Genomic DNA, 15,259 nt, shown 5'->3' on the forward strand with positions numbered 1-15,259 from the left:
GCCGGGTGATTATGGAGGACAGGTCACATGATGCAGCACCCCATCACTCTCCTGCTTGGTAAAATAGCCCTTACATAACCTGGAGATGTGTTTGGGGTCACTGTCCCGTTGAAAAACACATGATGGTCCGACTAAGCGGAAACCAGATGGGATGGCATGTCACTGCAGAATACTGCGGTAGCAATGCTGGTTAAGTGTGCCTTGAATTTTGAATTAATCACCAACAGTGTCACCAGCAATGCATCCCACACCATCATGGTGGGAACCACACATGTAGAAACCATTTGCTCACCTTTTCTGCATCTCACAAAGACATGGCAGGTGAAACCAATAATCTCAAATTTCAACTCATCAGACCAAAGTACAGATTTCTATTGCTCCATCTCAGCAGGGAAACCACCAGGTTTACCGCACCATCACAGCTATCACTGTAGTTTTATATGTTTACTTATTTATTCATTCATTCATTCATTCATTCAAGATAAGATTTGCATTTGTAGTTGCCATAAAGTTTGAACACTCCTGGTCAAATTACTTGTTTTTATAAAGTGAAAATAAGATAAACAACAAATCCTCTACAGAGAACAAATTTAACGCAACACTGTAGGATTTGGGGATTTGGAGACCTCTCTGGTGGAAATATGTAATGGCAAGCAATGTGCTGAAGAATATTTTTTAATGTTGCTTGTGCTTTGGACCTCCACAAGCAGTTGAACCTGACTCTTGAGAGTGTGTTGAAAGAGTATTCGAAGAGCACACTGTCTTTCGATGATGTGAGTGAATGATGTACGATTGTGATCATATCTTCATCAGTGTAATGTTGATTTTGCATTTGGTACCTAAACATTAAGTCGGACCTTCTTTTTGAGCCTGTTTGTGTGATGGTAACACATAAAGATGTATGATATGGATTGAAAAACTTTTTTATTTAACATTTTGTTTTATTTATTTTTCCTTCGAAAAATCAGCAAAGCTAGTACTTTTACTAAGGGTGCCAAAAAGTTTGCATATGACTATATATATCCGGATTGGAAAAAAAAATAAAACAAAAAATGTGGCCTGTGAAAAACATGTATATTTTCTATTTAATTTTTTTTTTTTGTATTTTAAACTAAGCAAATAAGCAAGAACTGTTAGCTAAAATTTGCATAAAAATGCCGTATGAAAGTTTGTTCTCTGTAGAGGACGTGTTCACTTATTTTTCATGTAGGAAATCAACAAAGCATGTCATTTGACTGGGGCCTTCCAACTGAATGCATATGCCTTTTATATGTGACTATATGTATGTTTCACCTTTTATATTCAGTGAGCATATCTGCCTTGATTTTAAAGTAGTGTGAGTATTAAATCCCTGTGTGCAAAAAAGGCAAGTAGATGTCACGGAGAGGACAGAACTGGAATGTGTTCTCTGCGGGGCCCCTTTAGAAATCAGCAGAATGTAAATAAAAGCTGTCGGGGCCCACTGTTTTACTTGGAGACCACACCAGCCCCTGGTTATGTAACACTGAACCCTGCTATGCCAAAACAACACAAGAGCCTTTGTGCTATCTAACCCCGCTACCATTTAGCTCTATCACTTATCTCTCTCTCTCCAGAGAAACGTGTACACATGCTCGACACACATACTCATGAGAACATACACAGACAACCCCTACACACTTATAGGCTGTGGTGACTGTTTGAATTGCACTATAGAAGAACTGTACCAATGCATGCTGGTCTAGACTGCTGCTTACTATATCAACTCTTCTAAGACAGAATTAGCTATGATTTCATACGCCTTATTTGAGCTGTTTGATGTTAAATGGTGGTTGATTATCATTCCTGTTCTCTTGATTCTTATCGATTATATTTGGAACAAAAATCCACCTAACTTTCCTCCAGGACCGCTGCCTTTGCCTTTTTTGGGAAATGTCTTCACAGGAGTTGACTATACAACTATGGACAAGGTGAGTGCTTTCAATTAATCTTAATAACAGAAAAGAGTACAGACTACAATAACACACTAATCTGAGTATTTAAATAGTAAGTGTCTATTAGCCAGTGCATATAAGTGTCAAGCAGCCTTCAATGTGATCCATGTGATCTTTAATAGCCTCCAAGTGATCCATGTGATCTTTAATGGCCTCTGTGGCTCCTCACCATGTTCACTGTTTGCATCTGTGTCTCACTGCCATGTCATCTGTGGCAGCATATTCTGGATTTTATTCAAATTCGAATGCAAATTTGGAAATTCAAATGTGAATTTGGAAATGCTAATTGAATTTGGTATTTAGAATTGCTTTTCCAATGTAAGTGTGCATTATTCTAAAATTCAATTTGTGTTTGCATTACCATGTATAATGACTGGAAAATGTTAATATGGAAAAGCAATGTGCTTTTGACATTTCATTTTCATAGTTTTAATTAGGGGTGCGGGAAAAACTCGATTCTTAGATGCATCGCGATGCGGAGGTGAACGATTCTGAATCGATTCATAAATGTCAAAAATGTTCTAAATATTTAATTTATAGCGTAATGTTGACGGAACGCAAAAGGCTGAACTGGAAGTGGGTAAGTGCAGCGCCCGGACAGTCTCTGGCGGCACATAACAACATAACACTACTGGATGAGTGAGAAATCCGACCGGCTCCCTCTGCATCAAAGCCAGGTTAGGTCAGGAGTCACAACACAAATGATCAGAAGAGCCATTTTGTCCTTTCAACAAAGTCAAACCACCTCGGCAGCTGCAACATTTAATGTCCAGTATGTGTCAGTATGTGATAATGTCCTAGTTTAGGCTAAACAATATAAAGACAGTCTCTCGTTGCAGATTTAACCAACCGCGCTGCTTATAAATGCGAATAAGTCCTCCAAATGTTCGTCTTAATCTCTGTTTTTTCGTTCGCTACTGGCGAGGCCAGACCTCGGGGCTATGTGACCTGCTGTCTGCTGTCTGTTCTCAGTCGTTGAGAACCAGGGCTTTCGCGCTATGCTGCACACTTTGGAGCCGAGATTCAGCGTCCAGTCTCAAATTTTTAGATATTTAAAGCAAAGTATTTGTAATGATTCATAATGCATTTACATAAAACTACCAAGTCCTCAGACAGTAGGAAGATAGAAATCCTGTGTAGAGAAAAAAGATGCATCGAGATGTATTGATAATCGTTTCATAATCGCATCGCAGGTATTAATTGGATAGTAATAAGATGAAAACCTACAAAATCATTATTTATAAGGTACTTTCTATTAGCAGGTTGCTGTCTTAAACTCTAATCCCTAAATTTAACTTGTGAACATATATATTGTTTTATTTCTTTTAGGACTTTTGCTTTCTGTGAAAGTGAAGTTGAAAGATTTAAAAAATTTTTTAAAGATTATCATTCAGAAGTTGTTGTCCCATATTTGCACATCACTATTGAAACAGAGTTTTAGTCCACAAGTGGAGCCTTATTTTAGCCACACCCCTGCATTTTGGAGCAGGAAGTGAGGCTGCATCCCTGTCCCTCATGGCCATGTGATAAGCAGTTAGATCCTATTGTTTTGATACACACACACACACACACACACACACACACACACACACACACACATATATATATATATATATATAAACGTGTGTGTGTGTGTGTGTATCAAAACATATATATATATATATATATATATATATATATATATATAGTGTAAACATGATCTGCTTTGTTTTTACAGTTGGCAGAAGAATATGGGGATATTTTCAGTCTGCGGAGAGGCAACACTAAAATAGTGTATGTTTCTGGATATAAGATGGTAAAGGAAGCTCTTGTCACTCAAGTGGACAGCTTTGCACGTTGTGTTACACCTCTGTTTGGTGAAATTTATGGAGGGAGTGGTAAGAAAATCGTAAAGGAATCAGAATGATTTAAACATCGACCATCTATAACCTCATATTTACTGATGTCTTTTTACTACAATTCTTTCTGATTTATATGACTTCATCTAATTCTTCTGGATGAAATCTGACAAAAGGCCTGTCATTCAGCAATGGCTACTCATGGAGGAAGCAGCAGCAGTTTGCTGTTAGCCACCTGAAGAACTTTGGAGAGGGGAGAAAGACTCTGGAACACCACATCCAGCGAGAGTGTCATTTCCTCTGTGAGGCATTCAAAGAGGAACAGGGTGAGTCCCGTGGTGATGCAGGAAGAGCCTCTTATTACATGTTGGAGTTGGAATGTCCTGATTGCTCCACTCTCTAGAGGGCTGCTCAGCTTTGTGCACTGAAAAAAACAGTGCTTTAAAATTGCATGATTCAAACATATCAAACAGCATGAACAGTATGTGTTAAAGCAGAAATATATATATATATATATATATATATATATATATTCTGTCTTTGGACAGAAATGATATAATATTAGATAAGTTATGTTAAACATCTAATGAATTATAATAATACACATTATGTCCCTCCTGGGTTGTGCGGGAGGGTGCTGGAGTCTATCCCAACAGTCATTGGGCAGAAAGCAGGAAACACCCTGGACGGGTTGCCAGTCCATCACAAGACAATTGTAATAATAATCGTAATTATTCTAATAAAATATAATTAATTATATATTTAAAAATATGTTACATTTGTATTAGAAAATCATCATATCACAAGGACCCATATGTGCACACACACTTCAGTTCCTTACTCTTATAACTACATGACCTACATATTAGTTTTATTGTAGTTACTGAATAATTTATAGAAGTAGCTGAACAACGTTTGAACATGTGAAAAATAAGCCTGCAGCTCAGGGGGCTAATATATGTTTTTTATATTAATATACAACCCCATATCCAAAAAAGGTTGCGATGCTGTGTAGAATGTAAATAGAAATGGAATGCAATGATTTGCAAATCATGTGAACCATATTTTAAAGGAAAATACTACAAAGACAACATAACAAATGTTGAAACTGAGAAATTTTGTTGTTTTTTTTTTAAATACTTATGCCCATTTCCACTTCCCCTCAGTCCATTTTTCCATTTTAAATGAGCTCGGGCCCAGAGAAGGTGGCAGCATTCCTGGATCCTGTTTATATATGGTTTCTTCTTTGCATTTTAGAGTTTTAACCTGCATTTGTGGACGCAGTGACAAACTGTTTTCACAGACATAGTGTTTTTAAGAAGTGTTTCTGAGCCCATGCTGTGATTTCCATTGCAGAATCATGTCTGTTTACTAGGCTTTTGTTGCCCCTGTACCAACCTTTTTGAAACGTGTTGTTGGCATCAAATTCTAAATGGGCATATATTTAAAAAAAAAAACAATGAAATTTCTCAGTTTTGACTTTGGATATGTTGTCTTTGTACTATTTTCAAGTAAATTTAGGGTTTAAATGATTTGCTCATCATTGCATTTTGTTTTTATATACACTTTGCACAGCGTCCCAACTTTTTTGGAAATGGGGTTACAATAAGGCCTTCATATTTTTTATGAAAAGAAATGTCAACATGACTTACAAAAACTGCCCTGTTCCACTTTTTACAGCATGGTGTATCTTATACTTGAAAGATGTTTTTCGATTGCTACAGGCCGTCCATTTGACCCTCTGGTCAAAATCAATAATGCAGTGGCAAATGTGATTGGCACCCTGGTATTTGGTCAGCGCTACGAATACGATGACATTCAGTTCCAGAAACTTCTACATATGAGTGCAGAGTCTGTGCACCTTACTGGCTCTGTGTGGAACGAGGTAGAGGGTTCAGCTTTACACTCTGAGCAAATTAGAAATCCTAGTGAGGTGCAACATCACAAATTCATTTCAAATGGGATTAAAATACCATGTAAAGCAATACAAACTGTACATACTGGCAGGTAGCAACTTAAATCATATTAAGTTGACTTTGTTAAGTGTTATTAAGTACTATATAAAGCCTCACTCTTTGTTTTATGCTTTTCAGTGGTATGATGCATTCCCAAGCATAATGAACAGGATACCAGGACCACATCACACTATAATCACAAACTACCGCAGACTTGCAGCCTTTCTCAAAGAGAAGATTGAGAAACACAAACTGGACTGGGACCCAAATGAGCCTCGAGATTACATTGACTCCTACTTAGCAGAAATTGAGAAGGTAGTAAATATATCTAAGGGTACACTTGTGAGTTAAACACTGTTATTATTAGCCATTTTTAATGCAAATTTCATGATTTTTTAAAAATTGAAATCATACTTTTTCAGAGGAAGAACGACAAAGAGGCCCGGTTTGACTTGGATAACCTGGCATGGTGCACGGTGGATCTCTTTGAGGGAGGAACAGGAACAACTACCACCACCTTACGCTGGGCTCTTCTGTACATGATGAAATATCCACTGATGCAGGGTATGCTTTCTGAGAGAGCAGTGAACTGACAGTGGCTTAAATGACAACAACGTCTGCCACAAAATACACATGTCCAAAAGTATCTAGACGCCTTTTCTAATTAGTGGATTCAGCAACGTCAAGGCACACTTGTTGCTTGCAGTGGCGATAAACTGGACACACGTGGTCATGTAACCTCCAAAAAAATGGAAGAAGTAGAATGTAATGTCCTAGATTTTTGAAGATGCATCAGATGAACAGTTGTCTGCATTCATTCAAGCATATAGTGTCTGATATTATTACATTTACTATCCGGTTATTACATTTACTATGCAGTACAACTTAAACTATCTATATTTAAACAAATTTAAATAGTTCGTCTAATCACAATTTCCCTGATCAGTGAAGGTCCAAGAGGAGATTGACCGCGTGAGTGGACGATCACATTTACCCACTTTGGCAGACAAGGCCAGCATGCCATACACCAATGCTGTTCTTCATGAGGTGCACAGGAAAGGCAATATTGTCCCACTAAACATGTCCAGGGTGGCAATAAAAGACACTACACTGGGGAGCTACTTCATTCCGAAGGTAAAGAAAATATTGCAATTCACGGAGTTGTACTATATGACTACACTGTTGCACATCATTACCACATGAACAAATATATGTGGATGTAATATCTTTCATTCCTGTGGGACTGGTATACGTTTGAATCAAGTAAATTCAATGTGTCACTTGTTCCATCTATCTATCTATCTATCTATCTATCTATCTATGTATATATATATATATATATATATATATATATATATATAGACAAACTTTGCTCATACACTCTTACAAAACATTATTTATGAACATATTTATTTATAAACATAAGATGACATGAGATGTTATAATGATATATCATGATTTCTTCTTCAAACAGGCCTAACAGCCCTCGAGAATATGGTGATTTTTTATTTTGTCTGCAGGGAACAGTGATGATCACCAACCTCTCCTCTGTGCTGCATGATAAAAAAGAATGGGAAACACCAGATACCTTCAATCCAGGACACTTCCTGAATTCAGAGGGCCAGTTCCGCAGGAGAGACGCTTTCTTTCCATTTTCCGCAGGTACTGCAAAATATCTTCAGTACTGCTCTGGACTTTTGTCTAGAGCAGCTCACTACAATCCCAGCGACAATCATAATCTTTTTTGCATGAATAAATGCGGAACATACAGAGCCCCGCAGGTGGCATCCTGTATAAATAAAAATAATGCGTGGCCATGAGATGAGGCGTGGGAATGAGATGATTTAGTCGTGGCCACAACTTAGTAAAGCATGGGAACGAGGTCCTAATGCGTGGTCACACATTAGGATCTCGTTCCCACGCGTTAATAAGGCATGGCCAAACATTTTTTTAATTTACACAGGATGTCATCACCAGGGCTCTGTAGGGAACAAAAAAGGTAACTAAATTCCCATTCGCAAGTTCGGACCGTGCCCTCAGTTTGGTGGTAGTATGAGGGGAGACTAAGGGAGGGGAGATAACTCTGAGTAACTCTTGTCATAAAATCTCATCTCATTAGCTATGTCATTCTCTCTTCATCCGGTGTCAACCAGAGGAGGATGAGTTCCTCTCCAGGTTTCTTCCTCTTACTCCAAGGGAGCTTTTCGATGCCACCGTCGCCTCTGGCTTGCTTATGGGGGGCTTGGACCCAGATTCAGTTCCTCACGTCTATACGTGGACTGCTTTTAATCTATTTCTTTACTTTCTTTTTTCTTTTTTTTATTCTTTCGATCCTTCCATAAACTGCTTTTCTGTAAAGCTTTGAGACGACACCAGTTGTAAAAAGCTCTATACAAATAAATGTTGTTGTTGTTGTAGTACTTGGACTGGAGTTCTGGATGGCACGGGTTTCAGGCATGGTCCCCTCAGAAATTTCAGCGATTCTTTAACTGCATCAGATGTACCTTACCCAGACATTACAGTACTGTGAAAAAGTATTTGCCCCTCCCCAATTTCTTTGATTTTTGCATATTTGTCATACTTCAGTGTTTCAGGTCATTAAAATTACTTTTAATATTATACAAAGATAACCCAACTAATAAAAAATGCTATTTTGAAATGATGATTTCATTTTTTGAAGGAAAAATGCTGTTCAGCCTTACAAGTAATTGCCCCTTAGCTACTCAATCAACCACTTAACCTAATTCAACTGACCACTGGGTTCAGTTTCACTTACCATACCCAGGTGTGATCATTTTCAGACCTGTTAAATCTAAGCATCACTTAAGTAGTACCTGTTTGGCAATGTGAAGCAGACCAGAAGGTCTTCAAAAGTAGCACATGATGCCACGTTCTAAAGAGATTCAAATACAGATGCGAAACAAAGTCTTTGAAATCTACCAGTCTGGAGAAGGTTGCAAAGCCATTGCTGAGGCTCTGGGACTCCAGAGAACCACAGCGAAAGCCTTTATCCAGAGAACTCGAAATAGTGGTGGACCTTCCTTGGAGCGGCTGGCCTACCGAAATTTCACCAGGAGCACATCAACGACTCATCCAGGAGGTCACAAAAGAACACAGACAAACATCTAAAGAACTGCAGGACTCACTTGCCTCAATTAAGGTCAACGTACATGATTCCATAATAAAAAAAGACACTGGGTGAAAACGGTATTGATGGGAGAGCTGCAAGGTGCAAATCACTGCTGGCCAAAAAGAGCACAAAGGCTCGTCTCGAGTTTGCCAAAAAAAAATCTACATGACCCCCAAGACTTATAAGATTCTGTGGATTAATGAGTCAAAGGTGGAACTCTTTGGAAGACATGGGTCCCGTTACATCTGGGGTAAAGCTAACACCGCATTCCACCACAAGAACCATCATACCAACAGTCAAACATGGTGGTGGTAGTGTGATGGTCCGGGGCTGCTTTGATTCTGCAGGATCTAGATGACTTGACATAATTGATGGAACCATGACTGCTCTCTATCAGGAAATCCTGAAGGAGAACGTCACCCTGTCAGTTGTGACCTGGAGCGGCCGTGTCAAAGTCCTGACTTGAATCCCATTGAGATGCTGTTTTAAGACTTTAAACGGGCAGAAACCCTTCAATGTAGCCCAATTAAAACAATTCTGCAAAGAAGAGTGGAAGAAAGTTCTTCCACAGTGATGTAAAAGTCTTATCGCAATTTATCACAAACATTTGATTGCAGTTGTTACTGCCAAGGGTGACACAACCAGCTATTAGGTTTAAAGGTAACACAACCAGTTTTTAGGTTAAAGGGGCAGTTGCTTTTTCTCATGGGTAATATAGGTTTAAATAAATCTATATCTTCAATAAATGGAAAAGTCATTTAAAACTGAATTTTGTGCTTACTTATGTCGCCTTCATCTTGTATTAGAATTAGTTGGATGATCTAAAATTTTATTATAAATGTTATGAAAAATTAGCAAAAACAGAAGAAACAGGGGAGGGAGCAAATACTACGTTCACTGAATACAACAGATTTTCTTAAATTGTTCTATTATTTTTTTCTTTCTTTTCTCACTTAACGTCTAGTCATTGCTTACTATACTAAGTCATGCTGGGATTTTTTGTTTTATCGTTTTATTTCCTGCTCTCTTTCTTGGCAAAGGAAAAGATTAACTTCATTCACAAAAAATGGACTGAAAGTAAAGCATAAGCTTTCACTTTTGTCTATGTTAAAGACACCAAATAAGCCTGCTGTCATAGTTACATTGAGTGAACACACATTTTTGAACAAGAACAAACACTGTTTAACTGATTAGCTGCTGTAGCTTGGCTGAGAACTGGAGTGACAGTTATCTAGCTAGTTAATAAGGCAGATTTAGTGTGTAACAGTATATTAACATTGAGCTAACCAGTGTAGCCTTAGTTTACAAGTAGACTGAATGAACCTGCTAACTCAGCTAGCTAGCTAACTAAGCAAAGTTCTCACAGGCTCTGAACTCTGTGCTCCCCCTTCAGCACTCTGGGCCTGCAGTTCCTCTCTCTGATAGCCGTTTTGCAGTTTTGTGCATTGCTTGTCATCTTGTTCAAGTATCTTCCTGGTTTTTATCATGCACCTTTTACGATGACCCCCTCTTTACATTTTATACAGTTTTTCTCCCTCTCTCTCCAGCTAGCCTAAACAGTTTACCTTCTTGAGCTGAATGGTAAAGCTTGGCAGGGAATTCACAAACGTTGTGGTTTTGGATGTGTCTTTAGGTAAAAGGCTGTGTCCTGGGGAATATTTGGCTCGTGTGGAACTCTTCCTCCTCTTCACCATCCTCTTACAGAACTTCACTTTCTGTCCTCCTCCTGGGGAAGAGCCCAGTCTGGACAGTCATCTCGGCTTCACGCAGGCCCCAATGCCTTACAAGATCTGTGCCATCCCAAGATAAGGAGATAAAGCCATGTACAGACAAGAGGTGGGAAGAGTAACCTAAACCCCTACCTTAGTAAACGGATGTCTAAGACCACTAGTGAAAGTGGTTCTATTTTTCATTCCTTTCTATTTTAAGGTTTTTTAATGTGATGTACAAATGATGTTAGCAGCATAACAGTTTCAGTGAAAAGTAGAATCTTTGAATGCTTACATACATTTTCAGAATTTCAGAATATGTCAATCGTTCGCTCTAATGACAGTGTGCATTCAAGCTGGCACTGACTCCACGGGTTTGTGCAAAGGCCTCTGACGAGCAGGTCAAATTAAGTCTGAACATGAGCTTCAATAGAAGAGACAAGAAAAAAATGATCTTTTTGTACAAAGGCCTTATACAGTGTCATTTCAATTTGAATAGTGACCTAGAAATAGTGCACAATCTTGAATATTTCTTCTACATTTTATATGTATCAATTTTCTTTGTTTTTAATGTTTGAAAAAATCTAAAACATTCTGTTGTTTGTTTCAAAGTAAAAAAAAATGATTCTCAATATGGTCTCAGATTTTTGGACCCCACTGTATTTGAAGTAATGAATTAAGTAAAAATAAATGTACTTTTCCAAACAAACAACTTGAGTAGAAGTACAAAGTAGTGGGTCAAAAAATTGCACTGAATACTTACAGAACTGCAGAACATCTTATTACATCCAGCATCTATCTGCACATAGGAATCGAAGTCTGATAGACTCTGTTCTTCTCTTTTTGATGCACAGTTGGTGAAAAATGAAAGACAAACCTCAAAAGTGGAAAGATGATGTATAGAAAAAATGCATGGTGCTTATCAAAGTCATCAAAAGTGAAGACTATAAATGAGAACTGTACTATAAATGAACCGTACTTCATTTTTTTCATTTTGGTTCTTGCTAATGATAAATAGATATGCAAATAATATACTACACAACTCACTGTCCTAATGAACATTTGAACAATGATCATTTTTATAGTTCTATGCCACATTTTTCTGTCCTTTTCATTTTTTTTTCTGTGGTCCACTTATGACATTTGTGTAGGTTTATGTACCAAAAACAGGGCATCATTTGTTTTTACAGGACCTTTTTTCAATCTCTCCATTCATTAGAATTAAACAGAAATATATTTGTAAATGATCTTCTAAAGATCTTTTTAATTGGCTGTCCTGTATTGTGCTTCATTCAGAAAACAGTCTGGGCAGAAACATTCCTTATAACTTCAATGTAAATGGGCAGGACGAAGCTGCTGTAGACTGAATATGCTGTGTTGGTTTTTGTGACATCCCAAAAAAAAATGGATTTCAATGGGCCATTTTTGCAGCTTAGTTTCTATATATGGACTGTATGGACTGGAGTGAACTTTTACCATTTATTGCATACTAAGTTAAAATCTTATTTCAATAGAGCAAGGAAAATTGAAGGGATTTTTAAATGATATGGGCCCAATAAATGTAACACACCTAGTGATTACATGACGTAAAGACACCTGCTCTTTTTAAAGGGTGTAAAAACAAAACAAAAACAATAACACTTATATTCACAGTCACAACAGCAACAATATTGCTGTTGTCTGAACAAAACATTGTATCTCCAAAATGGTAACTTTACAGGAAAAGCAAAAACATACATTAGTTTTAATGTAAGTCAATGGAACCAGATTTTCCATGTAATTTTGGGACATTTCTTTTGATCCTTTCATCATGAAATTTACACACAATGTAAAGAGAAACAGGCACTTTCAAATTATGTCAAAAATTGAAATGTGACAAAAATGGAGATACAAGGTTTTCTTCGGACAGCAGCTATGTGTGGATGTATAGAGAAAATCCCACAGGTACACACATATATGAGCCCATAGCCCGAACCTGAAATCTATGAAAACATTTAAAATAATTCACTGTATCTGTTAACTTTTATTTCATCTTTTAAAACTTAGCTGAAGACTTTCTTCTTTATTTAATTCAATTCTTCTTTTCTACTTTACATATACATATTGTCGCTGTTGGAACAAAAGCTTGTATCTCCAAAATCATAATTTTACAGGAGAAGGCAAAAACATTCTTCAATTTCTATCTTGTTTTTGTGTGGGTTATTTCTTGTGAAGTGGCCATGATGTAAATAACAGTAATCAAACAAACAAATAAAGCATATTCAAATGAAAGCACAGTATCTTACCTCTGCCCTGCAAGTTATTATGTTTGACTACCTCATTCACAGAAGATAAACGCATCAATAAAAGTGTAATGTGTGTCTAATGTGCAAGTTTAAAGTATAGGACTATTTGTGTGAATGTTTGACTGAGGTGAATAAGTTGTAGGAATGGTGAGTAAAGGAACAAATAAATGAACTTTGTTGATAATTCTTTCATATTTTAGTTCTTTAAGTCAAGTCTGTGCACATTTGAGTGATCAGACAGCCAGTGAACATAAAGAAAGCACTGATCTATTCTAAGTTACAAGCTGTAATAAAATCTGTAAATGTTGCTGAGTCATTTGAAACCTTGCTGATGTCCAGACTTCACTGATGTCTTATGTAAGACTAATGAAATGTGCACACATCTGGGTACAGACAGGTAGGAGGTGATATGTCATTAGTTAAGAAAACATGCTAAGGGTCATGAACACAGAGGTCAGGGTGCACATAAACAAAATGAATTATGACCTACATAAGTCAGCCTTTTTACATTTATACTGAACAAAGTGCAGTGCAGGCCATACACGTGTAGAGGAAAGAAACAGCTGATGCCTGAGCGCCTGCAGCTTTGCCCTTTGATTTAGAATGTAATTTTTTTGCAAAGTCAGCGAGTTCATCATTAATGATTAATGCATGTTTAACCAAATCCTGTTCTTTGGCACACCAATCACAAGCCCCGCCTTATTGTCTTGGCCGTCTAGTAACTGCTTAGCAACCACTGCTTTCCATCTTTATCTGTGTAAAGTTCAGATTTAATTTAACTCGTTTAAGCCCACTGTACCAAAGTTGCCACACAAAAAACTGAATCAGTGCTGTTGGACCTACGAACTGAGAATATGTTGGCATGAAATGCATTCATTTAGTTGTCTTTAAGTAACTGGTTTATGTAAAATGGACAAAAAATTATGAAAATGCAATTCCATTCCAATGAAACTCAAATAAACTGTACTAAAATGATTCAATTCTGCTCCATCAAGAGTTGAATTTTACACTAACGTTACAAAGTCCTTGCATACTGACTAGTATGCATAACTGAATGAAGTTCATAAACCAATTTATTTTACATTAGCACACAGTGCATAACCCTCCTTCTCCTTTTTTCCCTTTATAAAACATTAGGTTTGAAGCTCTGTTTAGAGTCAGATGTGCCTGGGCAACACTCGATAGCCTGACAGACTCAAGAATGTTGTTTAAAGACAAAAAAAAAAAGTTAAAAAGCTTTGTATTCATCTGTGTGGTAAAGCTCACCGGCTGAACACAAATCCCTTGAACAAAGGCATCTAGGTGTGCACAGAGGTGAGCCATTTCATTTGCTGTTCAGCTGGTAATATGAGCTGGTTTGACTGAATAACAAGCCGTGTGTGTTGTGTTCTCAATGGTAGGATTAATTAAACTTTTGGGTTCTTTGTGTCCGTTAGCTTGTTTAATCACATTTCATTGGCTGTCAGCTGCCGTGGTGAGACTTAACCAATCAGAACTACAACTTGTGAAAGCAATTCGGTATTAAAGGCTTCAGTTACTTACAGTGGAACTAGCATTGTTAAATATCTAGATAATTTGGTTTGATATTAAATATTTTTGATATTAAGGTTGACAGATGGTGTCTTGGAAAATTATGATAATATCTTTGGATAAATTACAGTCTAATCATGTAATATGGTGTGGTTTGTTGTAACATTCCTCATTATTGTCTTATTTATTGTCAGTCATTGCTGTAGTAATTAGGTTATGCTGATGTTGCTGTTCATCCCATATGGAAGAATAATGTATGTAGACATATTTGGTAATTTCAAAAATATAAACATATACATGCAATATATGTGATGTTTTTACTATATATATATATATATATATATATATATATATATATATAAATGTATCACAATTTATGCACATATATATGTCAATATATTGAAATAAAAATACATATTTATATTAAATGTATGCAATAGTGTCAATTTTTTATATTTACATATATGTCAAACATATATGACATGGCATGTTCTATAATGATGTAGAATTGAAGACAATTTGCCAAAAAGAATTGCCGAATTGTAACTTGGACCACAATGCTGCAATGTTGGCCCACTGATGGCAAAGCTGGTGGTCCACTGGCATTTTTCTGGTCAGCCCACCAGAGTTTAAGCAGAGTATCAGACAAAATTCCACTTATAATTGCATTTTCCACTCAGAGTCCAGTTCACTTATTTTTCCTTCCTTCCTTCCTTTAGTTATGCTTTGTAAATTAGTTTAGTAAATAATTTTAATCCTGTACGGTGTCAGCAACAACATTTTCTATAAAATCTCAAAATTTTTTTCAGGACAATAATCTGTTGGAACAGATTCCAACA

General features: G+C 36.9%; 1 protein-coding gene across 1 annotated transcript; it reads left to right on the top strand.

Moving 5' to 3' along the window:
• Positions 1-1,503: 1,503 nt before the first annotated feature.
• LOC118815417 (cytochrome P450 2J2) lies at positions 1,504-12,889 on the top strand. The gene is made up of 9 exons (XM_036581525.1): positions 1,504-1,949; positions 3,691-3,850; positions 3,988-4,137; positions 5,536-5,696; positions 5,905-6,081; positions 6,189-6,330; positions 6,713-6,900; positions 7,287-7,428; positions 10,530-12,889. The coding sequence occupies exons 1-9, from the start codon at positions 1,767-1,769 to the stop codon at positions 10,703-10,705; spliced, it is 1,479 nt and encodes a 492-aa protein (XP_036437418.1). The 5' UTR covers positions 1,504-1,766; the 3' UTR covers positions 10,706-12,889.
• Positions 12,890-15,259: the final 2,370 nt, after the last annotated feature.

The sequence above is a fragment of the Colossoma macropomum genome, unplaced genomic scaffold (assembly GCF_904425465.1).
Source record: "Colossoma macropomum unplaced genomic scaffold, Colossoma_macropomum, whole genome shotgun sequence".
NCBI classification, from domain to species: Eukaryota; Metazoa; Chordata; class Actinopteri; order Characiformes; family Serrasalmidae; genus Colossoma; species Colossoma macropomum.